Source organism: Aureococcus anophagefferens (genome assembly GCF_000186865.1).
Source record: "Aureococcus anophagefferens unplaced genomic scaffold AURANscaffold_19, whole genome shotgun sequence".
Lineage (NCBI taxonomy): Eukaryota > Pelagophyceae > Pelagomonadales > Pelagomonadaceae > Aureococcus > Aureococcus anophagefferens.
Genome location: NW_008705579.1, coordinates 469,355 through 494,990, shown reverse-complemented (window position 1 = coordinate 494,990; position 25,636 = coordinate 469,355). Strand labels below are relative to the sequence as shown.

Here is a 25,636-nt window from a genome sequence, read left to right as displayed (position 1 = left end):
GGGACCGTCGTCCGCGCGGAGACCGCGACCAACGACGGCCAGCAGGCGCAGACCGTCGCCGGCGACGCGGAGGTCAGCACCTACATCCTGACGCTGGCGTGCTCGGACGACCCGACGCTCGCGGACTCGGCGGAGTTCGAGGTCTCGTTCACGCCCGCGCCGACAGAATCGCCGACCTTGGAGCCAAGCCTGGAGCCCACATTTCGGCCGTCCGTGGAGCCCAGTTCGAGCGTCCCGACGACCGTCGCCCCGACGACCGCCGCCCCGACGACCTCGGAGCCGTCGCCCGTTCCGACGCCCCGACCGACGCCCGCGCCGACCGCCACTCCCGGAACCCCCACGGCGAGTCCCGTGTTTGCGCCGACGCCGCGGGCGTCGCATCCGCCGACGCCCGCTCCAACTCCGGCACCGACGACGCTCGCACCGACGACGTCCTCGCCTACATCCTTCCCCACGACCTCGGCGCCGACTTCGGAGGCGCCGACGACCTCCCGGCCTTCGACGCGAGCGCCCACGCCCGCGCCGACCGCCACTCCCGGAACCCCCACGGCGAGTCCCGTGTTCGCGCCGACGCCGCGGCCGACACCGGAGCCTTCGACACGAGCGCCGACCACGGCCGCGCCTACGACGCTCTCGCCGTCGGAATCTCCGACCACGTCGGCGCCTTCGGGCGTCCCGAGTCTGGCGCCGCGACCCGTTCCGACGCCCGAACCGACGCCCGCGCCGACCGCCACTCCCGGAACCCCCACGGCGAGTCCCGTCTTCGCGCCGACGCCGCGGCCGACGCCCGCTCCCCCGACCGCGGTCCCGTCCCTCTCCCCGACGCTGCTTTGCCGGGACAGCGCGTCGTGGCACAAGAAGAACACGCCGTCCAAGGACTGCCCGTGGGTCGCGGTCCTACCGAGCACCCGCTGCGCCGTCGTCGGAGCCGATGATTCGCTGGCCTTTGACGCGTGCTTCGACGCCTGCGGTTGCAGCAGCGTCCCGACCGCTTCGCCGACGGGGTCGCCAGCTTCGCCCGCGCCGACGCTGGCGCCCGAGGTGACGGGCGAATTCACCGTGTCCGGGATGTCGGAGGCCCTCGTCGAAAGCTCAGAGGACGTGTTCTCCGCGTCTCTCGCGAACATCCTGGGCGTCGACGAGGAGGACATCGAAGTGAGCTTCGGCGAGGGCGCGAGCGGCGAGACGGTCGTCGAGTACACGATCGCCGCGGCGAGTCCCGAAGACGCGAGCTCGCTCGTCGAGACCATTTCGACGGACCTCACCGAGGACGCCCTCGAGAGCGAGCTGGCCGCGGAGGCCGAGGAGCAGGGCAGCACCGCCTTCGAGACGGTCGACGTCGCGGAAATCACCGATGCCGTCGTCGCCGTCCGGCCCACAGCGAGTCCGTCCTCGGCGCCATCCACGGTCGCACCGACGCCGCTCGCGTGCGCCAACGGCGTCCTCGACGGCGCGGAGACCGACGTCGACTGCGGCGGTGGCGTTTGTCCCGCGTGCGGCTTCGGAGCGACGTGCGAGGAGACGTCGGACTGTCGCGGCGGCATCTGCAACGCGAACGTCTGCGACCCGCGGCCGTCGGCCTTGCCGACTGCACCTCCGACGGCGCGCGCGCTCGACGCGCCGTCGACCGGGCCGACGACCGCGCCGTCGACCGGGCCGACGACCGCGCCGTCGACCGGGCCGACGACCGCGCCGTCGACGCGGCCGACGACCGCGCCGTCGACGCGGCCGACGACCGCGCCCGTCGCCTACGACTTCGCGCGCGTGGTCACGGCTCTCGTGTTGGACGGCGTCGATGCGGACGCCTTCAACGGTGACGCGGGCGCGATCGAGGTGTTCAAGGTCTCCATCTCCAACACGCTGACCGACGTCCCGGAAGAGTCGATATCGGGCGTCGCGGCGAGCGACTACGAGAACCGCCGTCTCGTCGCCATCGAGGGCCGTCGTCGACTGAGCGACGCGACCGAAATCAGCTTCGAACTCGAGGTGGCCGGCGATGGCTCGTCGACCGTTTCCGAGCTCAATTCGGCCGTCGAGGACGGGAGCTACGCCACGGCGCTGGCCGCGGCCATCGAGAGCGGATCCGGATCTGCCCTCGAATCGGCCACGGTGAACACGGAGGCGTCGCTCCTGACAACAGCCTCGTCGACCGTCACCCTCGGCGCGTACACGTCGTCGCCTACGGCGACCTTGTCGCCGCCGACGCCGACGCCGACGCCGTTGCCGACGCCGCGGCCGACGCCGACGCCGACGCCGCGGCCGACGCCCGCTCCTACGGATTCGCCGTCGACGAGCTCGCCGACGCGCGCGCCCACCTCAATCCTCGCGACGCGCCGTCCTTCGACGGCCGCGCCGTCGGATCGCCCGACGCCCCGCCCGACGGTGCCGTCGACGTGCCTCGTGCCGCACCCGGCCTACGTCGGCGACGGCGCCTGCGACCCGGGCGCCTACAACAGCGAGGCCTGCGGCTACGACGGCGGCGACTGCTGCGAATCGACGTGCGCGGACGGCCCCGTCCACGCGTGCGGACGAACGGCCTACGCGTGCCTCGATCCGGCGGCCGTCGAGTTCGTCCCGACGACCCCTTCGCCGACGCCAGCGCCGAGCGCGAAACCGACGCCCGCGCCGAGCCCGCGGCCGGGAAGCCCGACCGCGTCTCCCACGACCGCGGCGCCCGCGCCCGCGCCGAGTAGCGCGCCCTCGCGGGCCCCGACGGCGCTCGCCTGCGAGGCGGGCGCCTCGATCTACAGCCTCGAAATGTTCGATTCCGGCCTCGACGGCTGGACCGACGCCTTCTTCTCGCTCTACTCCGAAAGCGGGGACCGCGTCTTCCACGCGACGCTCGACGCTGGAGCGACCGGGACGGAGCGCTTCTGCCTCGCCGACGGCTGCTACGCAGCATCGGTGAACGGTGACGGCCTCTTCCCGGAGGAGGTGTCCTGGACGCTCGGCGCCGTGACCGGTGGTGCTCCGACAGAAATGTCCATGCTGTTCTCCGGCGGAGACGTCCAGGAGTCGTGCGCCACCGAGGCGCCCACGCGCGCGCCCTCGTCCGCGCGGTCGCTCACGCCGGCGCCGACGACGACGACCCTCGGCCCGACGAGTCTCGCGCCCTCGCTCCAGCCGACGGCGAGCGCGGCGCCGACGGTCGTCGCGTCTCCCGCGCCGACGTCGGTACCCGCGACGAGCCCCGCCTACTGCCGCCTCCAAAGCACGGAGGCCTGCTGGGGCAACACGCACCGCTTCCGAGAAAGTCGCCTCGGGTCTCTGGACACGGCCCTCGACGCGGCGTTCGCGTTCGAGGACGTCGACGGCGACGGCGACGTAGACGCCGTCGTCGCGACGGACGGGTCGATGTTCTACCTCCGGAACGACGGCGGCGAGTTCGTGTGGAAGCCCTTGGAGGAGATGCGCGTCGGGGCGAGGACGCGCCCGGCGCTCGGAGACGTCGACGGCGACGCGGACGTGGATCTCGTTTTGGGCACCGCCGCGGGCCGGATCGACTACCTCGAGAACGCGCGAGGCACATTCGTCAACATGACGGGACGCGCGAACCCGTTCGCCGGCGTCGACGTTGGTGGAAATCACCCAGCTTTGGTGGACCTGGACGCCGACGGCAGGCTGGACCTCGTCTGCGGCGGGACCGACGGCGCGTTGCGACGCTACACCCGCGGCGACGGCTTCTTCTTCGCTCCAGACAGCAGCGACTGGTTCGCTTCGATCAACGAGGGCGACGACAGCGTTCCATCCTTCGCTGATCTCGACGGCGACGGCGACGCAGACCTCGTGCTCGGCGGAAGCGATGGCGCGCTCTTTTACTACGAGAGCCAGGGGACGCCCGTCGAGCCGCGCTTCGTCAACGTGCTCGACTCACCCTTCCTAGGCTTCGCCGTGAGCTCGCATAGTCGCCCCGTCGCCGCGGACGTCGATGGCGACGGCTACGTCGACCTCGTCGTGGGCTCGAGCGGCGGCGCCACGTTCCTGAAGAATTACGACAGCAGGTTCGACCCGAACTTCCAGGACCTCGCGGGAGCGCAGTCTCCGTTCTCCAGCGTGACCTTTGACCTCGACTCGAACGACGACCGCGAATACTCCAAACCGGCCGTGGGGGACCTCAACGGCGACGGACTCCCGGACGTGGTCGTCGGCACAAAGACCGGTCACGTGATCTACTTCTTTCGGAGCACCGGCGCGTCGGCCTTCGCCGCGCCCGTGCCGCTCCCCGGCGTCGTCGTCGGGGAACACGCGTCCCCCGCGCTCGGCGACCTCGACTCCGACGGCGACCTGGATCTCGTCGTCGGGCAGGAGGACGGACGACTCCTCTTCTTTCGCAACGCGAACGTAACCGAGTTCCAAGAAGAAGATGCGTTCGCGTCCATCGCGGTCAGCAAGCATAGCGCTCCCGCGCTCGTCGACGTGAATGGGGACGGCCTGCCTCGACCTCGTCGTCGGAAACTACTACGGCACGCTGGACTTTTACGCCAACCTTGGCGGCGAGGTGTTTGAAATCTTGAAGGACCAGGACAGCCCGTTCCGCGACGTTCAGGTCAATTACTGGAGCTCGCCCGCGTTCCACGACCTCGATTCGGACGGCGACGTCGACCTCCTCGTCGGCGAGAGCACGGGGAAGATCCGATACTTCGAGCGACGCGGCCAAAGCTTTCAGGAGAGGTTCGCGGAAGACAGCCCCGTCTCCTCCTTCGACGTCGGCAAGTTCTCGGCCCCCGCGGTCGCCGACGTCGACGGCGACGGCGACGCCGATCTCGTCGTCGGGCAGCAGCGCGGCGCCCCGAGCATCTTCGCGAACGGGCTCTGCGTCCAGGAGAACCCGTGCTCCGGCAGAGGCGTCTGCGAGACGTCGTCCTTGTTTTCGGAGTCGACGTGTTCCTGCCTCATCGGATTCGCGGGCTGGCAGTGCGAGGCGTGCCAGACAGGCTACTTCGGTACGACCTGCGACATCTGCCCGCAGGGCGGCGACGAAGACAGAGACCGGCCGCGCATGCTCGACACGTGCGGCGTCGCCAACTCGGGGCGCTCCAGGGGCACCTGCGAGGACGGCGTGCGCGGCGCGGGCTCCTGCGACTGCTTCGACCCGTTCACCGGCCCGTCGTGCTCGAACGGCACTTGTCCGGCGGGTCTCGCTCCGGTGTCTCAAATTCGGGCGCGCGACCGTCACCCGCCGCCCAGGTACGATCGAGGTACCCGTCGGCGTGGGAAACTACTACTTCGCGAACTGCACCTCTTGTCCGGCGGGACGGTTCTCGCAGCAAGGCGACGCCGAATGCGCCGCGTGCGAAGCCGGGAAATACTCGACGACGGGGAGCGGCGCCTGCGACGACTGCCCGACGGGCCGCACGTCGTCGTCGGCGGCGGCGGAGTGCACGCCCTGTGCGCCCGACACGTACGCGAACACGCCGGGCCTCGCCTCCTGCCTTTCCTGCCCCCCGTTCTCGACGTCCCTGGCCTACGGGTCCGCGGGTTGCTACAGCTGCCTCGTCCCGCGTCCCGACTCGCGTCGCCGGGCCCAATCTCCGCGAAACCTCGCAGGCCTCCAGGACTACTACTTCAACCCGTTCCAGACATACGAGGAAGCGGGCGTCATCATGAGCTGCGACGACCGCGGGGGTCTCCAGAGCACCGAGCGCTTCGCGGATTGCTGCGTCAGCGGCGAGCGCGGCATGGACTGCAGCGTCGAGGCGAATAACACGCTCGAGGACGTGCGCATTGCGCCCGGCTGGTGGCGCGCCTCGATCTATTCGACCGACCTGTACAAGTGCGGGTACAGCGGAGCCTGCAAAGATGGGGGGTGGCGCGGCCTCGGCGCGAACGCGAGCCGGTGGAAGGAACTCTGCGCGGACGGGCAGGAGGGCGTGATGTGTCAGGTCTGCAGCAGCTCCTTCCACTACGACATGCTGCGGAACAAATGCGTGGAGTGCCCGGGCGGCGCCGTCGTGCAGGGTACGCCGCTCGCCATCTTTAGCTGCGCGCTGGCCGCGCTGCTTCTCGCGCTCGCGACGTATCGCTGCCTCTACGATCACACGGACATCATCTTCACGGTTGCCAAGGACCTGATGAAGGATCACGAGGCGGGCGCCTCGGACGCTGTGATTAAGGGGGGGCTGCTGTTCTTCGGCTCGCGGTCGCATCTCTACGACCCAGCCGCCGCCGATTTCGATCCCGGCGGCACTTCGAGCGATCCAGGCGATGACGCAGGTGGGGTCGACGCCCCCGTGGACCCGGAGAGGATCAGCATCGACTTTTCTAACGCGGCGCGCGAGGAGCGCGATCACGCGGACGGTGGCGACGTCGACGAAGAGCCGAGCTGCGGCGCGCTCTCAGATGACGAGGACGAGGATGTCCGAGTGGACAGCGCACCAACATGCGGCGGCGCCCCGAGCCACCCAGACGTGCAGCCCATCATCATGGAAGATGACGGCGAGGACGAGGAGGAGGAAGAAAATGAGCAGATCCTGCGCATTTTCAGTTTCGAGTTCAACACTCGCAACCGAAAAAGTCTGCTGACGAAACTCAAAATCGTCATCGGGGTTTTCCAAATCATTGATGCCCTCCCCTGGAGTCTGCCGATGGTGACGCTGCCCGAGGCCTTCCAGACGCTCATCGAGTGGACCTCCGTCCTCGAGCTGAACCTCGTGCGCGTGCTGCCGTTCGATTGCTTCATGCGCATGGATTACTATCGGACCATCCTGATTGCGACGATGACGCCGGTGTTCGTGGGCCTGTGCATCTTCTTGGTCGGTGCGTTCTACATGCGGCGGTCGAGCAACGAGGAAGATCGCCGGTCGGCTTGGATCCACACCATGTACGCGTTCCTGGTGCTGACGTTCCTCGTGTTTCCGACCGTTTCGACCACGTGCCTGCGCTATTTCAACTGCATCGAAGCCCGTGTCCCCCTGCCGACTTTCGCGTCTGAACGCTTCGTCATGTAGGCATCGAACTCCGCGAAACCGACGCGGGTGGGTCCACGTCGTCGTTTTTCATCCTCGAGGCAGACTACTCGATCGACTGCGAGTCTACGAGGTACAATAGCCTGTGGAAGCTCTACGCGGCGCTCATGGTGGCCATCTGGCCATTTGGGATACCGACATTTTATTTCTGCCTCCTGTGGAGCCATCGCCATCGTATCGACCCGCCGTTGGAAGACGCTTCCGCCGAACACTCTCAAGCTGCCCGTATTTTAGCCGAGGATTCTTCGTCGAACATGGTCGATCGTCCGAACCTCGACGCCGGCTCATCGAGCGAGCTCCACTGGCCGCATCGCGCGACGTCGCTCCAGCACTTCGCCTTGCGGCGGATGGCGTCTTGGACGTTCGGCTTGGCGCAGTCGGCGGACGAGACGCGCTCGGAGACCATCGGGCTGGTGAAGCGACAAGCCGCGAAGCTGAAGCTCAGAGAGAGGGACGAGTCGATATCCCACTTGTCGTTCCTCTTCGAGGAATACGAGCCCCGCTGCTATCTCTTCGTCGTCCCGGACCTCTTCCGGAAGCTGTGCATGACCTCGCTCCTCGTCTTCATCTATCCGGGCTCGGCGACGCAGATCGCGACCGGACTGTTGATCGCCCTCATCAGCGCCAAAGTCTACTCGTACGCGGCTCCGTACATCGAGTATTCGGACGACGCCGTCGCCGAGCTCGCTCAGACCCAGATCGTCATCATCTTCTTCATGTGCCTGATGATATTCGTCACGAAGAAGATGGAGGAGCAATCCGGGCAGCCGGGGGACCTCTTCCAGGGGACCGTCTTCTCCATGGTCATGGTCTTCTTCGGGATCTGCACCGTGCTGCTCACGGTCACCGCGGTCACGCTCGAGCTCGCGGGCGCGACGCCCCGCGAGCTCCGAGACATCGCCCGGAAGCAACTGAAGAGCATGACCCACCGCATCTCGGTCACGACCGCATCCATGCGTCGGAACCACGCGCAGGTCCATTTCTCGGAGCCCGAAGCCGGCGAAGCGGCCGCGACGTCGCCCCGTTCTTCCTCGATCGCGGAGAGCGTCGCGGAGGCGACAGCGGCGCTTTCGAGAATCTGCGCCCAGGCAGCTGAGGAGCGTCGCCAGGGGAGGGGTGCTGTCGTTACCGTCGGTGGCGTGCCGCTGGAGACGAAGATCCTGCTGCGGGCCCTGCGAATGCCAAAGTACGCCTCCGCCATCTGCCTCGAGTCGGTGAGCGCGTCGTCGGCGGCGCCCCGTCCGGATGCGCCGCGATCGTCCATGTCGACCCTGTGTGACATCGCACTGCTGTCGTTCAAACCGGACTTCACGGACGCCTCGTGGGACGCGGATTCCGAGGCGCGGCGCGTCACGCGGATTTTGGTCGAGCTGGCGCGGCTCGCGGCGGCGAGCGGCGCGGGCCACTCGGCGGTCGTCAACTCGCTCTGCACGCTTGGATGCCCAGAACATGGCCCGTGGGAGGTCGTGAGGCGGCGCCTCGACGACTCCGCGGAGCACCTCGGCGCGGCCGGAGAGGAGCCGTCGTGGCGACTCGCGTACGGCCTGGCGTGCGTCGACCTGCTCGCCACCGTCACGGCGCGGCCGCTCGGCTCCGGGCCTGCGCAAGTTCGGCGGCGAATGCGATTGCGCGCGGAGCTGGAGGTTGCCGGCGTCCAGAGCAGCCTCGATGCCATCCGAGACGCCAGCTGGGGCATCGCGGAGACGCCGCGGCCGACTCTCATGGGCGATGACTCGATCTCGCACATGATCCTGACTCCGGGAGAAGTCATTCGCAGACGGGCGAGCTCGAATCCGGACGCCGTGGGAACCACAGCTGCAACCACAGCTGCGGCGGCCAGCGGACAGGCCACGCCGCGGACGAGAACGAGGTCGAGGTCGAATCAGGCCTCGGCGACGGCCAGCCAGAACGTCGGAGTCTCGCTGGCAGTCGCGGCGAATCCATCGGAATGATCGTCGACGACATGGATAGAATCCGCCTCGATGACCTGGAGAGCGAACAGCAGCGAATCGACGACGCCGACGACGTCGCGGCCGGCGTCGTGCGCGACGCCCGCGACGCGCGCGTCGCCGTCGCCACGCTCATCGCCAAAGCCGACCGTTCGGCGGCGGCCTGCGACGACCCCGAGCTCCTCGGGCGAGTCGCCCTCGCTTGCAGCAAACTGTCGCGTTTATTGGACGGCGAAGAGGACGTCGGAGACGGAGCGGCCGGCGCGAGCGAAGCGACGGCGGACGCGCCCGCCTTGTCCCTGGCCCAGGTGCTGGAATTGTCCATGGGCGTGCGGAGGGCGTCGATCATGGCGCCGCCAGACGAGCTAGAGGCCCCAGAGGGTGCCTCGGAGGACGAAGGATCCGACGCCGGCCAGGAGAACGCTCCGGGCGAAAGCGGCGGCGAGGCCGTCGCCGAGTCGCCCGAGGCCGTCGCCGAGCCGGCCGACGCCGACGCCGAGTCGCCCGAGACCGTCGCCGAATCAGACCAGCCGTCAGCGATGACATCCGAGGCCATCGTGGCAGAAGCCTCGCCCGAGGCGGCCGCGGACGCGGTCCTCGCGGATCTGGCGATGGCGATCGAAGCGCGGCCCCCCAGACAAGAGGCGCAAGATGTCGCGCCGGCGCAAGACCCCGACGGATCTCGTGCGGCCGTGGTCCTCGAGGCCCCGGTCCTCGAGCCAGCGGGTCCCAAAGACCCGCGATACGAAAAGTACGAGCGCATGCTCAAGATGGGCGTGCCGGCGGCGGCCGTCGACGCCAAGATGCGAGCCGAGGGCCTCGACCCGCAGGACATGCATCCAAAGGAACCCGTCGATCCGCGGGCCGTCCGGTTCCAGCGCATGCTTCGCATGGGAGTGCCGGAGGCGGCCGTCGCGTTGAAAATGCGGGCCGAGGGGCTGGACCCGGCGCTACTCCGCGGGGCGCCGGCGGGCGCTCCGACGGCGGCGAAGAGCGCATCGCGTGCGCCGGTCGACGGTCCAAAACCGTCCGTGACCACGAAGCGACTCTTCTGGGACCCGCTGGACGACGACGCCGTCGGCTCGTCGTGGTGGGACTCGTGCGACGACGCGTCGTTCGACGCGGCGCGCGCGGTCGTCGGGTCGGCGATGGCGGAGCTGGAGACGGAATTCCGGACCTCCGTGGAACCGGCCCGGCCATCGTCCACGAGGGCGTCCGACGCGACCCGCGCGACGCCTTCCTCGGACGTCGCGGCGCTCCAGCCGAAGCGAGCCCAGGGCGTCGCGCTCGTGCTCAAGAAGATCCGGGACTTGGGTCTCGCCGATGGACCCGTCGTCGCGAGCGCGCTGGCGGGCTCGTCGTCGGACTTGAGCTTCGGCGAGGATACGCTCGAGCTCCTGCGGCGCGTCGTCCTGCCGTCAAAGGCGCAGGACGACGCGGCCGAAGCCGCGGCCCTCGGGGACGCCGTCGCGAACGCCGCGGGGCGCTCGCTGCGGGAGCAGGAAGCTTACGTCGCCGCCTTCGTCCTCGGCGTGCCGCGCCTTCGGTCCCGCTTCGACGTCCTCCTCGTCAAATTTACGGCGCCGAAGGCGCTCGCGGCGGTCGGCCGGGCGGTCCGGGCGCGCCTCGTCGCCGTCGAGGCCATCGCGGCCAGCGAGAGTCTCCGGCACGTCCTCCGCGTCGCCCTCCTCGTCGGCAACGCGCTCAACCACGGCTCGTCGCGGCAGGCGGCGGGCGTCGGCCTCTCGAGCCTCGCGAAGATGAGCGAGCTCAAGGGCGCGCGCGGCCACTCCCTCCTTCGCGTCGTGCTCCGGGCCGTGGTCGACAGCGACATGGCCCACGCGGCATCCGGGCTCGTTGTCGAGCTCTCCGACGTCCTGGGAGCGGCGACGGCGCGGGCCGACGCCGAGACCGAGGAGGGCCTCGCGCGTCTCGACGCGGACCTGGGTCTCGTGCGCGCGGAGGCCGCCGCCGGCCCGCCGGATGCGGAGGCCCTCGAAACCTGGGCGGACTGGCTCTCGGCGCACGTCAGGGCCCTGTACGCCGCCCGGGAGGCGACGTCTCGCGCGGGCGCTGACCTCGCCCGTGACTTTGGGGAGCGCCCGGGTCGAGGACTCGGCGAGGTCTTCTCGCTCCTCCAGGGCTTCGTCGCATGCTGGCAGCGCGAGCTCCAGTGCGTCGAGCGAGAGAGGCTGGCCCGTGATCGGGCCGCCCAGCGAGCCGCGCGCGACGCCGCAAGGACGGAGCAACTAGCCGCGGAACGGGCGACGCGCGAGGAGGCGCGAGCGCGAGCGCGCCGGCGCCTCGACGCCGGCGTAGCGCCCCCGACGGCGAGCGCCCTCCTCGGCACGCCCGCGAGCGACGACATCGACGCCGCCGGCGACGACATCGACGCCGTCGTCGCCGCAATGCGCGCGCGCCGCGCCGCCGCGGAGGGGGAGGACCGGCCGATCCCGGACAGCGACGACGACGATGGTTGGGACGACTAGAAGAAAGCTCATCGTAAACTAACAGCTCACGCGCGCCGGTCGCCGGCCGCGTTAGTGGCGTGGTCGTCGAGGCGGACTCGCGTGTCGGGGAATCCCCCCCTTTCTCGTGCGCGCCCCTGCCGTTGGCTCGGCGGCGCCGTCGATGCGGGCGGCGGCCGTGGCCCATCGAAGCTCGCCCGCCCACGCGGCAGCCGCATGAATCTGCGACGGAAAGCTCGCAGTTCCTTCTTAAGACGTCCGGGTGCCTATATGTCGAACGCGGCGCGAATGGGCTTGTGGTCGCTCGTGCTGACGTCCCCGACGAATGTGCTGTCACGCTCGCTGAGCTGAAAGACCCCTCCCTCTCCGAGTTGGCACCGCGAGCAGATGAACGACCCATGTTTCCTTTTTGCTGCGCTACTAGTTTGTGGAATATGCGCCACCTCGCGCACAAATGTGCGAAGGGACCGTAATATCCGCGCTTAACTCTCCCCCAGGAGCGCGCGCCGCTGGTCGAGGAGCGCCTCGAGCTCGCGGTTCTCGGCCTCCGCGCCGACGATGACCTGGCCGCGGACCGTGTGGGCGTGGGCGACCTTCGTGCTCTTGCCGTCGTCGGCAAGAATCTCGATGGCCCCCGTGCCGCCCATCTCCATGGCCTCGTCGACGAGGACCGCGCCGCCCGTGTCCATCTCGTCGACGACGTCCGTCCGCTCCGCGTCGCGCCACTCCCAGCGCTCCTTCGCCGCGATGAGCCGCTGGAGCTCCGCCGCGCGCGCGTCGATGGCCCGCAGCGCCGCGGAGATGGCCGCGCCGGCGCCGCCGCGCGCCTCGCCGTCGCCGCGGAGCCGCCGGAGGCCCTCGCCGAAGTTGAGGCTCTCGATGCTCTCCGCGGCGTGCGCGTCCTCGCGGCCGACGCAGATCACCGCGCAGACGCTCCGCGACGACAGCGGCTTTTCCAGCAGCTGCGTGAGCTTCGAGTCCATGAAGGGCACGCGCGCCGCGCCGTCCTCGAGGAGCGCGGTCACGCACCGCTTGAGCGCCAGGAGCCCGAGGTTGATCCGCGTCGTCTCCTGGAGCCGCCCGCGCGCGGCGTAGTAGTCCTTCCACGTGTTGCGGCTCTCGACGTTGTTCGACGCGACGCCGCCGGGCGCGAGCAAGTTCTCGTTGACCTTGGACCGCTCGACGCGCTCCGAGCCTCCCAGGTCCACGAGCACGAGCGTCGACACGACGGCGTCGTCGTCGCGGACGAGCCGCGCGGACACGACGGCGTGCGCGCGCGTCGACCGCAGGTTCAGCATCGTCGCCGCGGCGCGCTTCCGCGCGGCGCCCTCCGCGAGGAAGGCGTCGACGGCCGCGACCCCGGCGAGCCGCGCGGTTTGAGCGCGGCGCTCGCTCCGGATCCTGGCGCCCGAGAGCAGGTCCGTGAGGTCGTCGCCGAAGACCTCGACGTAGGTCGCGACGACGGCCCAGCCCCGCGGCGCGGCCGACACGAGCTCGCCGAGCGCGCGCGCGACGAGGCCCGGGTGGCCGCCCGCGGCGTCGAACATGGTGTGCGTCTTGCCGGAGCCGCTCTGGCCGTAGGCGAAGACGCAGCCGTCGCGGCCGTTGAGCGCGTCGTGGACGACGGGAAAGGCGAGCTTCCAGACGTCTTCTTGGGTCGCCGCCGCGCCGAGGACGCGGTCGAAGTCGTAGGTCTTCGCGCCGACGTAGGGCGCGAGCGCGTGCACGCGCGCGTCGTCGTGGCCGCAGATCGTCGCGCGGAGGCCGCCCTTCTTCATGGCCACGGCCTTGGCCTTGGCGTCCGCCGCGGAGAGGCCCCGGCGCCGCAGGAGCGCCACGCGCTGGTGCAGCGGCACGGTGACCTCCGGCGGCGGCCGGTCCGCCGCGGCGGCGGCGGCGCCCGCCGCCGGCCGCACGCGGACGACGCAGCGCATCGTGCGCCAGGCGCCGCGCGGCCCGCCGTCGAGCGCGGGGCTCGCGACGACGCCGTGGCGGCTCTGCCAGAGCCGCTCGAAGCAGCCGCGCCAGCCGTTCACGCCGAGGAGCTCGAAGCGGTCGGGCCCGACGGTGCGCAGGCACCGCTCCGCCGCGAGGCGCTCGACCATCCACTGCCAGAAGGGCTTCGCCGGCGCGAGGAACGCGCCGTCCGGGAAGATCCGGAGCGCGACGACGCACTCCCCGAAGGCGAGGTAGCCCAGCGCGCCCTGGACGAGCGCGATGCGCTCCGGCGACAGGCTCGACGCGTTGCCCATCCTTGCTGGTGTCGACGGGCAGCCCAACGAGCGCACGGCACCCCCAGCCCGCAAAGGCAGCGCCATCCTCGAATTCGACAACTCGCGCAATGTCCATCAGAACTGGACGTATTCTGTGGTCGTCCGGGGCCTCGCGCCCGGCCCCCGCGGCCCTCGCCGCGACCCGGCGCGGGTTGAGCGCCTGGTCCAACGACTCCGTCCCGACGGGGTCCGTGGCGACGCTCCACGAGCTGGGCGTCGCCGCGGGCGAGGCCTACGGCGACCTCAAGTCCCTGGGCACGCGCAAGGACGGCGCCTGGGTCTGGACGACCTTCGCCGAGCGCGCGGCGCGCGCCGACGCCCTGGGCAACGCCCTCGCGAGCTACGGCGTCGAGCGGGGCGACCGCGTCGCCGTCATCAGCAAGAACCGCGAGGAGTTCGTCGCGACCATGTACGGCGCGTACGCCGCGGGCGCCGCGCACGTGCCCATGTACGAGCAGCAGAAGCCCGAGGAGTGGGAGTACATCCTCAACGACTCCGAGGCCAAGGTCGTCTTCGTGTCCACGGCCGCGCTCCTGCCGTCCGCGCGCGAGGCCGCGCGCAAGTACGGCAAAAAGGTGCTCTGCTTCGAGGACCTCGAGGCCGGCGGCGAGCACAACTTCGCCGAGGCGCTGGACTACGGCGCGACGCTCGACGGCGCCGCCGCCGCGGCCCAGCGGCCGTCCGCGAGTGACCTCGCGTCGCTCATCTACACGTCGGGCACGACGGGCAAGCCCAAGGGCGTCGAGCTCACGCACGACAACCTCGTCTGGAACTGCACGACCATGCGCGACCTCATGCGCGAGGAGATGGGCGCCATCGGCCACTACCCGACGGCGCCCGTGCGGTCCCTCGCGATCCTGCCCTGGGCGCACATCTACGGCCAGACCATCGAATTGCACGGCATGACCGCCGCGGGCCACGAGGTCGCGGTGGCCACGGACCCGACGACCTTCCTGGCCGAGGTCGCCGAGGCGAAGCCCGACTGCCTCTTCGCCGTGCCCGCGCTCTACAACCGCGTCTTCGACGGCTTCCAGCAGACGAAGGCCGCGATGCCGGAGAAGAAGCGCGCGCTCGCGGACAAGGCCGTCGCGCTGGGCGCGAAGAAGGCGCGGAGCCGCCTCACGGACGCCGACGGGTCGTCGCCGCCGCCGCTGACCCTGGTCGAGTCGCTCCAGCATTTCGTGCTGGACAAGCTCGTGCTCTCGAAGGTCCGCGACAAGCTCGGCGGCAAGCTGCTCTTCGCGGGCAACGGCGGCGCGGCCCTGTCCAAGGAGGTGCGCGACTTCATGGACGCCTGCGGCGTGCCCATGACCAACGGCTACGGCCTCACGGAGACGTCGCCCGTGCTCACGAAGGAGAAGCCGCTCGAGCTGGCGAACGACGTCAAGGGCTCCATCGGCGTAGCCCTGCCGGGCGTCGGCGTCAAGGTGCTCGACGCCGACGGCGCCGAGGTCGCGCCGGGCGAGCCCGGTGAGCTCTGCGCGTCGGGCCGCGGCGTCATGCGCGGCTACTGGAAGAACCCGGACGCGACGGCGGAGGTGCTCTTCGAGGACGGCGGCGAGACGTGGTTCCGCACGGGCGACCAGTGCGTCGTCGACGCGTCGGGCCACGTGCGCATCGTCGGCCGCATCAAGGAGCAGTACAAGCTCGCCAACGGCAAGTACGTCGTGCCGACGCCTTTGGAGGAGCAATTGGCGCGGAGCCGCTACGTCGCGCAGGCCTTCCTCTACGGCGACAACCGGCCCTACAACGTCGCGCTCCTCGCCCTCGACTGGGTCGCCGTCGCCGAGAAGTTCGGGAAGGCCGGGTCCGTGGCCATGCCCGCGCCCTACCTCTTCGAGCCCGCGGCGGCCGTCGAGGGGCTGCTCGAGGCGCACGGCGCCGAGCTCAAGGCGCTCCTCGCGGACGAGATCGCGGCCCACTCGTCGGGCTTCAAGAACTTCGAGCTCCCGGAGAAGTTCGCCATCCTCACGGAGGGCTTCAACCTCAAGCGCGGCATGGTCACGCCCAAGATGTCCGTCAAGCGGCCCGCGGTCTTCGCGGCGCACGAGGCCGACGTCGACGCGCTCTACGCGGAGGACGACTGCGCCGCCGACGAGCCCATCGCCGCGTCCGCCTAGGCGCGGCCCTTGCTTGACCCCCGCTCCCCTTCTTTAATCTCCCCACTGCCTCTCAGACTCTCTCGGACTTCGGCGTCGCTTAGTCTTCGGAGGCTCGAGACATCAGCGGCCCGAGATCGACTGGCCGCCCGCGGACGTCGCGACGCGGTGCGCCCACTTGAGGACCTTCTGGATGAGCCGGCGCTTCTGCGTGGTGTGCTTGACGACCTGCGGCGCGCAGCGGAGCGTGAGCCTGCAATCGATTCCCGCTCGGGTCCGCGCGTAAAACAGGAACGCGACGGCCTCCCTCCCCCGCCACTCGTACGCTTTGACGTCGTCGTAAAAGCCTGCGCGCAGGTCGCCCAGGACGCCGTTCTCGAGGTCTTCGAGATCGACGTAGCCCATCGACGTGTCGAAATACTCGCCGAACGACCGCGTCGCTCCGGAAAAGGCGAACGCGGTCGTCTCCATGTCGTGGAGGACTTTCCGCGCCTCGGCCTCGATCTCGCACGCGACCGCCATGCGATCGAGGTCGGCTTCGGTGAGCACTTCCACGGCGTTGGGCGGCGCGGCCTCGTCGCCGCCGGATCCAGCGGCATCGTCCTCGGACTCGCTCGAGTCGTCGAAGGTGTCCCACCTGTGCAAACGATGTGAGGTGATGCTTTGGTATCACGGACGCCAAAAAGCGCTTCTTGTACGAGGCGTCGAGCGACATGTCTCTACTCGAGACGCCGCCGCACGAGAGTCCCGTCTGCCTCGAAGACTCTACTCGAGAGGCCGCCGCACGAGCCCCGTGCCTCGACAATTTTGGATCGCTGTTTGCCACAGAGCTCAGAGGCTCGATGCCATCAATTTGCCATCGCTCCGCCATCCCGCCATCACCGCCAGCCATGCTGTCCCTCGCCGCGGAGGAGGAGTTCGAGCTGTCGACGGGCGCGCAGTGCCTGATCCGGCCCAACGCCGGCAGCGGGCGCGTCGGCGTCGTGTCGCTGCACCCCTGGGGCCCCCTGGGGGGCTCGCTCGACGACCCGCACGTGCGCGCCGTGACGCAGTTCTTCGGCAAGGGCGGCTGCGCGACGTGCCGCGTCCAGTTCCGGAGCGGCTTCGGCCGCGGCGAGGCGTCCGTCGACGACGCCGTCGCGGCCGCGGACGCGCTGCTCGCGATGGCGGGCGTTGACCGCGTCGTCGTCGTCGGCTACTCCTACGGCGCGTGCGTGGCCATGCGCGCGGCCTTCCGCCTCGCGCCCGGCGGCGCGCTCGCGGGCTGGGCGGCCCTGAACCCGCCGCTGGACTACGCCTGGTTCCTCTTCGCGTGGAACTGGCGCCACCTCGACGACGCCCGGGCGACGGGCTGCCCGAAGCTCGTGCTCCACGCGACGGCGGACGTCTTCTGCTCCAACGGGACCTTCGACGCCTTCGCGGAGAGCCTCGGCGAGAGCGCGACGGTGCTGCGCGCGCCGGGCGCGATCCACTTCGACCTGCGGTCCGCGATCGCGCCCGCGCTCGGCCAGTGGCTCCGGGAGGGCTTCCGGTGCGCGGACGCGGGCGAGTTCGCGCGGCGCGCGGGGCCCGTTACTTGATTACGAGGTGCTTGGCGAGGATCTCGCGCGCGTGGTCGCGCGTCGCCGGGTCCTTGGCGTAGAGGTTCACCAAGTTCAGCGCGGCGGACCGCGTCACGAGGAGGTCCGCGGGCCCGTCGCCGTCGAGCGCGTCGCGGTAGTGGGCCGCGGCGAGGGCCTCGAGGCCGAGGGCGTGGAAGAAGCGGCCCGTGTTGTAGGCGACCTCCTGCGCCGCCGCGCCGCCCGTGCCCCGGAGCTCCGCGTAGCGCGCCAGCTCCGCGGCGGCGCGGAGCGCCGCGCCGGACCGCGTCGGCGCGACGGTCGCCGACGCCGCGGCGTTGGCGCTCGCCGACGCCGTGCCCCGCGTCGCGCAGTCCGCGAGCACGGCGCAGCGGAGCAGCGGCGCCGACGGCGGCTCGTCGGCCGGCGGCCCGCCCGCGGGCGGCGCGACGAGCGCCAAAGCGCGCCGCGGCTCGCATTTGTGGAGCGCGAGGGCGAGGAGCAGCGGCGGCGCGGGCTTCGGCGGCGCCTTGGGCGGCGGCGGCGGCGGCGGCGGCGCCGCGTCGTCGCCGTCCTTGGCCTTCCGCGGCGCGCGCGGCCGCCGCCGCGGCGCGGCGTCGTCGTGCAACGCGCCGTCGTCGTCGACGTAGGTCGCGAGCGCCGCGTGGACCGTCGCCGCGGCGGCGACGGCCGCGGCGCCCGCCGCGGGGCGGTCCGCGGCCGCGAGCGCCGCGGAGAGCGCCGCCGTCTTCTTTGGGTCGCGCGGATCGCCCGCGGCGGCGGCGGCCGCCGCCGCGAGGCGCGTGACCGCGGCGCAGGCGTCGGGCCCGCCCGCCGCGCGCACGGCGTCGACGCCGCGCTGCGCCGCGACCCGGGCCAGCGCGCCGTCGTCGACGGGCCGCAGGCCGACCGCGTGGACCGCGATGAGGTCGCCGACGGACGCGTCGGCGACGGCGGCCGCGCCGAGCGCGTCGAGGCCCGCGCAGCAGCGCGCGAGCGCGCTCCTCGCCGCGTGGCGCCGGGCCCGCGGCGACGCGTCGGCGACGGCCGCGGACACGCGGTCGAAGACCGCGCGGAGGTCGCCGTCGAGGAGCGCCTCGCGCGTCGCCCGGAGCGTCGCGAGCGCGCCTTTGCGCGCGCCGCGCGGCGCGACGGCGACGGCCGCCCCCGCGAGGGCCGCTGCCTCGGGCGCCAGCGCGTCGCCGGCGCAGGACGACTCGAGCACGGCCGCGGCGACGGCGACGAGGCGCCTCGCGTCGCCCGCGTCCCTTGCCACGCCGACGCGCGCCGCCAACGACTCCGCGAAGGCCGTCCACGCGACGACCTCGTCGTCGACGGCGCGGCGCCGCAGGCCCGCGCCCGCGCCCGGCGGCGGGCCCGCGGCCCTGAGGAGCTTGGCGACGGCCGCCGCGGGGTCCCACGCGCGCGCGCCGCCGGGCTCCGCGGCCGTGAGCGCCGCGTCCTCGCCCAGCGCCCGCGCGGAACCCGCGCAGGCCGCCAGGGCGCGCTTCACGCGGCCCCGCGCGGCGACGAGCGCGCCGCGCTCGCGGAGCAGGCGCGCGAGCGTCGCGTGCGCGCGCGCCTCGTCGCCCCGATGCGGCGACCCGCCGCCCGCGCGGTCCTCCTCGACGGCGGCCCGCGCGCCGTGGAGCCGCGCGGCCGCGTCCAGGAGCGCCGCCAGCAGCTCGTGCATCTGCTCCGTGACGGCCGGCGCCAGGTCGCCGAGCGCGTCGAGCACCGCGTCGACGAGGCGCGCCTGCTCGTCGTAGTAGTCCTCGACGTCCGCGCCGCCGCCGCCGTCCGCGAGGGCCTGCGCGAGGCCCCGGCACTGGCGCACGAGGCCCCGCCAGTCCTCCGTCGCCCGCGCGGCGTCGCCGGCGCGCGCCTCGCAGGCGCCGCGGACGACGGCGACGTCGAGCGGCTCGTCGGGCCGCCGCGACCCCAGCGCGCGCCGCGCGCCGTCGAAGTCGCCCTCGTCGTAGAGGAGGCGCGCGAGGTCGATGGCCGCGCGCTGGCGCGTCTCGGCCCGGCGCGCGTCGTCGTCGGTCCTCGCGCCCGCGGCGCCCGGCTGGGGCGCGGGCTCCGCGGCGTCCTCGAGCGCCCGCGCGAGCGCCTCCTTGGCCAAAGCCGCGCGGCCCGCGGCCGCCGCGTGCTCCGCGAGCACGAGATCCAGGGAGATCTCGTCCGTCGTCCGCGGGCCGGCGCCGTCCTGCTTGGCGAGGAAGCGCTCGAGCTCGTCCGTCGCCGCGCCGGGCATGTTCCGCGACGCGTAGAGCGCGGCGATGTCGGCCGCGGCCGCGGCGTCGCGCGGGTCGAGCTTCAGCACGCGGCTCAGCGCGTCGAAGGCGACGCGCTCGTCGTCCGTGAAGGCCGCGGCCTTGGAGAGCGCGCCGGAGCGGGGCGACCGCGGCGGGCTCGGGGTGGAGCCGTCGGCCGGCGCGCGGCGCGCGGCTTCCATCGACAGCACGGCGACCCGCCGCCAGGCCGTCGCGTCCGACGGCGCGAGGTGCGCCGCCACGAGGGCGAGCTGGAGCGCCTTGGCCTCGTCCTCGGCGGCGCCCCGGCCCTCGTAGATCTCCGAGAGGGTCGCGTACGCGTCGGGCGCCTCGGGCACGCGGCGGACGACCTCGCCCAAAAGCGAGATCGCGCGCTCCTCGTCGCCGCCGATGACCTCGGCGTGCGCCTCGCCGAGCAGGGCCGCGACCTCGGCGGGCAGCTTCTTCGCGCCGCCCCGCGCGCGCTTGCGCGCGCCGCCGCGCTCCTCGTCGCTCTCGGCGTCCTCCTCGGCCGCCTGGCGGCGCTTGCGCCGCCGCGTCGACTTGCCCCAGATGTCGCTGATCGCCGGGCCGAAGAGGGAGCTCATGGCTGATGGTTGTGGGCGGTTTGTGGGTTGTCGGGTGGGGTTTGTGGGTTGTCGGGTGGGGTTTGCGCGCGCAAGTCGGGCCCTAAGCCGCGCTCATGCTCGCCTCAGTTGAGGTCAACAGGGGCAAACATCTGGCAAACATCTGGCAAACCAGCCAAAGGTGCAGTATCGAGCGGCGTGATGGCTGCTCTGTCGAGCGGCGAGATGGCTGCTCTGTCGGAGCACCAGGAGCAGCCGAAGCAGCCATCAAACGCGCCATCAACCTCGTCCAAAAAATCGGCGACGCGCGCCGCGCTCATCAGGCTCGCCAAGGAGCGCTTCGAGGCCCAGCAGGCCGCCGCCGGCGACGCGGCGCTCGTCGCGCCCATCTCGCCGTCGCCGCCCGAGCTCGTGCGCGACATCTTGGCCGCCCTCGCCGCGCGGGGCACGCTGACCAAGGACGGGTCGATGGCGCCGAGGCGCGTCGTCGACCTCGGCTGCGGCGACGCGCGGTGGCTCGTCGCCGCGTGCGAACATTACGACTGCGTCGGCGTCGGCTACGACCTCGACGAGGCTTTGTTGGTTAAAGGCCGCGACGCGCTCGCGCGCCGGGGCCTCGCGGGCCGGGCGACGCTCGAGCGGCGCGACTTCTTCGACGGCGCGCCGCTCCTGGCGGCCGGCGACGTCGTCGTCGCGTACCTGTTCCGGGAGGGCTGCGCGAAGCTCCTGGCGACGCTCGAGGCGGAGCTGGAGCGCGGCGTCGTCGTCTGCGTCGGCTTCGAGCTCCGGGGCTGGAAGTGCGCCTTCGAGCGGTCCGTCCGGGGCCTGAAGGTCCGCGTCTACGACGTCGGGTCGTCGTAATTTTTCTATGAGTTTCGAATCGTAAGCGCGTTAGGAACAGAGGGAGGCTGCGCGCGCTCTACCAGAGGGACTGGCCGCCCTCGATGACGAGGTTGTGGCCGACCATGTAGTCCGAGGCCTCGGAGGCGAGGTAGACGACGGCGGCCTGGAGGTCCGTGACCTGCGCCAGCCGGTTCGCGGGGATCTGCGCGAGCCACTGGTCCGCGAGCTTGTTGAGGGCCGGGTTGTCCCAGATGAGGGGCGTGTCGACGATGCCCGGGCTCACGCAGTTGACGTTGAGGCCCCGGCCGGCCCACTCGCACGCGAGGCTCTGCGTGAGCTTGACGACGGCGGCCTTGGAGCAGTTGTAGGCCGCCTGCTTCTGCGGGTGGGGCACGAGGAGCGACGCCATGGACGCCGTGTTGATGATCTTGCCGCAGCCCTTGGCGAGCATGTGCTTCGCCTCGGCCTGGCAGCAGAGGAAGACGCCGCGCGTGTTTAGGTTGAACGTCAGGTCCCAGTCCGCGAGCGGCGTGTCCTCGGCCGCGGAGTTCTTGTTGACGCCCGCGTTGTTCACGGCGATGTCGATGGCGCCGAACTTCTCGACGACCGTGTCGACCATGCACGCGATCGCCGCCGGGTCGCCGCAGTCGGCCTTGTGCGCGTACGCGCGCGCGCCCTTGGCCTCGAGCTCCGCGGCGACGGCCTTCGCGCGGTCCAAGTCGAGGTCCGCGACGCAGACCGCCGCGCCGGCCTCGGCCAACGCGTGGGCGAAGGCGCGGCCGATGCCCTGGCCCGCGCCCGTGACGAGCGCCGCCTTGCCGTCGAGGCGCATGCGGTCGAGGATGGGCTTGTTGCCGACGCCCGACACGACCGCGTCGGACGCGACTTCGACCGCGGGCGGCGCCGGCGGCGCGACGACGACGGGTTCGGGCGCCTGGGCGACGACGGGCGCGGCGGCGGCGGCGACGGGCGCGAGCGCCGGCTGGTCCTTGAGGCGGATGATCGTGATGCCGTCGCGGATGGGCAGCATGACCTGCTCGACGCGGTCGTCCGCGGCGACGTGGTCGTTGAAGGCCGCGACGGCGGCGCCGCCGTCGTTCCAGGACCGGTTGTCGAACTTGGACGGCCCGACGTAGGGCGCGCCCTTGAAGAGCACGTTGTCGACGACGACGACGCCGCCCGGCGCGAGGAGGCCCCGGTCCAGCACGGTGTCGTAGTAGGCCTGGTAGGAGCCCTTGTCCGCGTCGACGAAGACCATGTCGAACTTCTTGTCCGCGGGCCAGGCCTTCAGGTTCGCCAGCGCGTCGCCGATCTTGACGTCGATCTTCGAGCCGTGGGGCGAGGCGTCGAAGACGGGCCGCGCGAAGCGCTCGAGGAACGGGTCGATCTCGAAGGTGATCATCTCGCCGTCGGCGGGGAGCGCCTCGGCGATGGTCAAAGCGCCGTAGCCCGTGAACATGCCGATCTCGAGGACGCGCCGCGCCTTGAGCATGGCCGCGAACATGGCGAGCGTCTTCGCCTCCACGACGTCCGTCGTCCAACAGTCGCTGAAGAGGAACTTGGTCTCGCCCGCGGCGTGGTGGGCCTTCCAGTCCGCGGCCCGCGTCTTCGCCTCGAGGGCCGCGGCGGCCGCCGACGGCGGCGACGTGCACTTGAGCAGGTACTCCTCCTGGCCGTGGACGAGCGCGCCGGCCTGCGAGCGCCGCGCGTCGGCGCGCGCGCGGAGGAGGCGGCGGCGCGCGCGCGGCGCGGCGGCGCGCGCGGGGCGCGAGGCGGGAGGCGCACCTCGTCGATGAGCGCCGCGAGGCGCTCGCTGGGCGTGTCCGGCACGGGCGCCTCGATCTCCGCGAGGGTCTCGGGCAGCGCGGCGCGCGCGACGGTCTCGGCGGCGCGGATGCCGAAGATGCTCGAGGCTTGCTCCTTGGCGCGGTGCTGCTCCTTGACGACGGTGGGGCCCTCGCACATGGTGGTCGCTGACTGGACGGGGTGGTGCTGCTTGGGAATGCTTTTGTTCGGACTTTACGTACGCGCCGGCCACCTCAAATCGCGGGCTGCCACTCAGATGTCTTCACTTCACTCTTCGCCGCTGAAGTTGACTACGCCCAAACTTCAGCCGCGCTGACTTGTCCGCTTCATCTCAAATATATCTCTGGCGTACCCCTTCTCTTCTTCGGGCAGCTCTGAGCTATAAACTTCAGGCAGCCCCGCGGGAAACCAAACACCCTGACCCCTATACGCACCCCAGCCAGCGCACCATGTCGTCGATCCTCGCGTGCGCGCTCCTGGCCCTGCAGCTCGCGCCGCACGCCGCCCTCCAGCCCGGCGGCGCGCGGAGCCAGCGGCCGCCGTCGCAGCGCGACGTGCTCGCCTCCGACGTCGCCGAGGTGCGCGCCGCGAAGCACAACATCCTGCCCCTGCCGCCGGCGCCCGCGGGTCCCAAGCCCGGCAACCTCGCCCTCGTCGGCGACACGTGGACGACCATCGCCGACGGCGACCGGGCCCTCCACTCCGACGCGCGGCTGTCGCCCGCGCGCATCGACGCGGCGGACGCGGGCGGCGCGGCCAAGGCCTGGAGCGTGCGCAGCCACGTGACCTTCGACTACGCCGTCGTCGAGGCGCCGGGCCTCCTCGACCCGGCCAACGACAACCTGCTCTTCGGCCACCTCGCCGCGGGCAGCCCCGAGCGCGCGGCGGCCGCGCGGACGGCGCAGCGGCGCCTCGTCGTCATCGACGAGACCGTCGACGACCTCTACGGGTCCGGCGTCGTGGACTACATGGAGGCCCGGGGCGTCGACTACACGGTGCTGCGCCTGCCCATGGTCGAGGAGGAGAAGTCCATGGACCTCGTGCTCAAGGTCTGCGAGGCGATGAAGAAATTCGACATGCCGCGGCGCGGGTCGCCGGTCATCGGCATCGGCGGCGGCGTCTGCCTCGACGTCATCGGCCTCGCCGCGTCCCTCTTCCGCCGCAAGTCGCCCTACGTCCGCGTGCCGACGACGACGCTGTCCTACGTCGACGCGTCCATCGGCGCGAAATCGGGCGTCAACTTCATGGGCTCGAAGAACCGCCTCGGCGCCTACGTGCCGCCCGTCGCCGCGCTCCTCGACCGGGCCTTCCTCGCGACGGAGGAGCCGCGGGCCGTCGCGTCGGGCGTGTCGGAGATGATGAAGATGGCGTTGATGAAGTCGCCGCGGCTCTTCGAGTTGCTCGAGGCCCACGCGGGCCGCCTCGTGGCGACGCGCTTCCAGGGCGACGACGCCGTGCCCGGGGAGGTGCTCCAGCTCTCCATCGCGACCATGCTCGAGGAGCTCGCGCCGAATTTGTGGGAGTCGTCGCTCGACCGCCTCGTCGACTTCGGGCACGCGTTCGGCCAGGAGCTCGAGATGCACGCCCTCGGCACGGACGTCGAGCTCACGCACGGCGAGGCCGTCAACGTCGACATGGCCTACATGACCGTGCTCGCGCACACGCTGGGCCTCGTCGAGCGCGACGAGATGCTCCGGATCCTCCGCGCGCTCGACGCGTTCGGCTGCCCGATCTGGCACGACATGATGACGCCGGACTTCGTCGAGCACGCCTACCACGAGCGCTTCCAGCTCTCCATGGGCATCCGGCTGCCGCTCCCGACGGGCGTCGGCACCGCGGGCGTCTTCAACGACGTCTCCGTCGGCGACTGCCTCCACGCGCTCGAGCTCTACAAGGAGCTCTGCGGCCCGGGCTCCGCCGCGCTCGCCGACTCCGGGGCGCTCCGGTCCCTCGCCGCGCCGCCCAAGGTCGCCGTCGCGAGCCGGTGAGAGCCCGGCGCGCGAAAAAGTCCCCGCCCCCGTCGAGCATACTTAATCCGGGTCTCCTCCGCGTTCTAGTCCGGGTAGCCCATATCCCTCCGGATCTTGTCGATGTCGTAGCCGTCGCCGACGAAGCAGGCGCGGCAGACGACGCGGCCCGTGGACCGGCAGCTCGGGCAGGCGACGGCGACGCCGCCCGCGGCTTCGTAGCCGCCCGCGCCGTCGCAGCTCGGGCACGGCACCGCGCGCGCGTCGCCGCAGACCTCGCAGCCGAGCGCGCGCCGCCAGCGCCGCTGCAGGAACACCGGGAGGAGCGCGGGCGGCGGCGGCGGCGCGTCGCCCGCGAACCGCGCGACGCGATGCCTTTGCAGGAGTATTGGCCGCGCTCGCAACGCAGGAGCTCTGAAAGCCGCAGCGATTAGCAGGAGACCGCATGCACGCACGGCTCGAATTGCGGAACGCGTCTGGCAGCGCTGCTGCAGCATGCGGTGACGCTGCAGCTGGTTTGTGCGCTCTCTTAGCGCATGCAGAGCAAGCAGCAGATCTGAAGTGCAGCTTCGAGAGATTGAAGTCAATGTTGCCTCACACACCGAAGAGCGCGCTGGCTCGGCACGGTTGCAGCTGGTCCGCCCATCAGCAAGAAATGGGCTGCCCTTGCTGAATGTGGGGCTCGGTGGAGACGACGGTGAAGCTGGGGCTGACGGGCGTCACGGGCTTCGCGATCGCATGCGTCGTCATCGAGACGGCGGGCGCCGTCATCGGCGGGGGCCTCACGGGGGGCGGCGACGGCTACGCCTACCTCTGCACGCGCACGGTCGTGGAGTTCCTGCTGGCCCTCTACGTCGCCGACTTC

The 25,636-nt window shown here is 71.4% G+C and overlaps 5 protein-coding genes across 5 annotated transcripts; 2 read left to right on the top strand and 3 right to left on the bottom strand.

Moving 5' to 3' along the window:
• Positions 1-7,653: 7,653 nt before the first annotated feature.
• On the bottom strand, positions 7,654-13,744 carry AURANDRAFT_72124 (expressed protein; the record flags this gene model as incomplete). Its single annotated transcript, XM_009041157.1, has 3 exons — positions 7,654-8,043; positions 10,858-10,916; positions 11,870-13,744. Coding segments are annotated over 3 exons (2,310 nt in total), but the record flags the coding sequence as incomplete, so codon positions are not given.
• On the top strand, positions 13,711-15,831 carry AURANDRAFT_54443 (hypothetical protein; the record flags this gene model as incomplete). The annotated part of the gene is made up of 1 exon (XM_009041211.1): positions 13,711-15,831. One exon carries the CDS (start codon positions 13,724-13,726, stop codon positions 15,773-15,775), a length of 2,052 nt encoding a protein of 683 aa, XP_009039459.1.
• AURANDRAFT_72123 (hypothetical protein) lies at positions 15,791-20,176 on the bottom strand (the record flags this gene model as incomplete). Its single annotated transcript, XM_009041156.1, has 2 exons — positions 15,791-16,391; positions 17,331-20,176. The coding sequence occupies 2 exons, from the start codon at positions 20,174-20,176 to the stop codon at positions 15,878-15,880; spliced, it is 3,360 nt and encodes a 1,119-aa protein (XP_009039404.1).
• Positions 20,177-21,074: 898 nt separating this feature from the next.
• AURANDRAFT_30097 (hypothetical protein) lies at positions 21,075-22,682 on the bottom strand (the record flags this gene model as incomplete). The annotated part of the gene is made up of 1 exon (XM_009041155.1): positions 21,075-22,682. A coding segment is annotated over one exon (1,608 nt), but the record flags the coding sequence as incomplete, so codon positions are not given.
• A 1,015-nt stretch (positions 22,683-23,697) lies between these two features.
• Positions 23,698-24,663, top strand: AURANDRAFT_3740 (hypothetical protein; the record flags this gene model as incomplete). The annotated part of the gene is made up of 1 exon (XM_009041099.1): positions 23,698-24,663. A coding segment is annotated over one exon (966 nt), but the record flags the coding sequence as incomplete, so codon positions are not given.
• Positions 24,664-25,636: the final 973 nt, after the last annotated feature.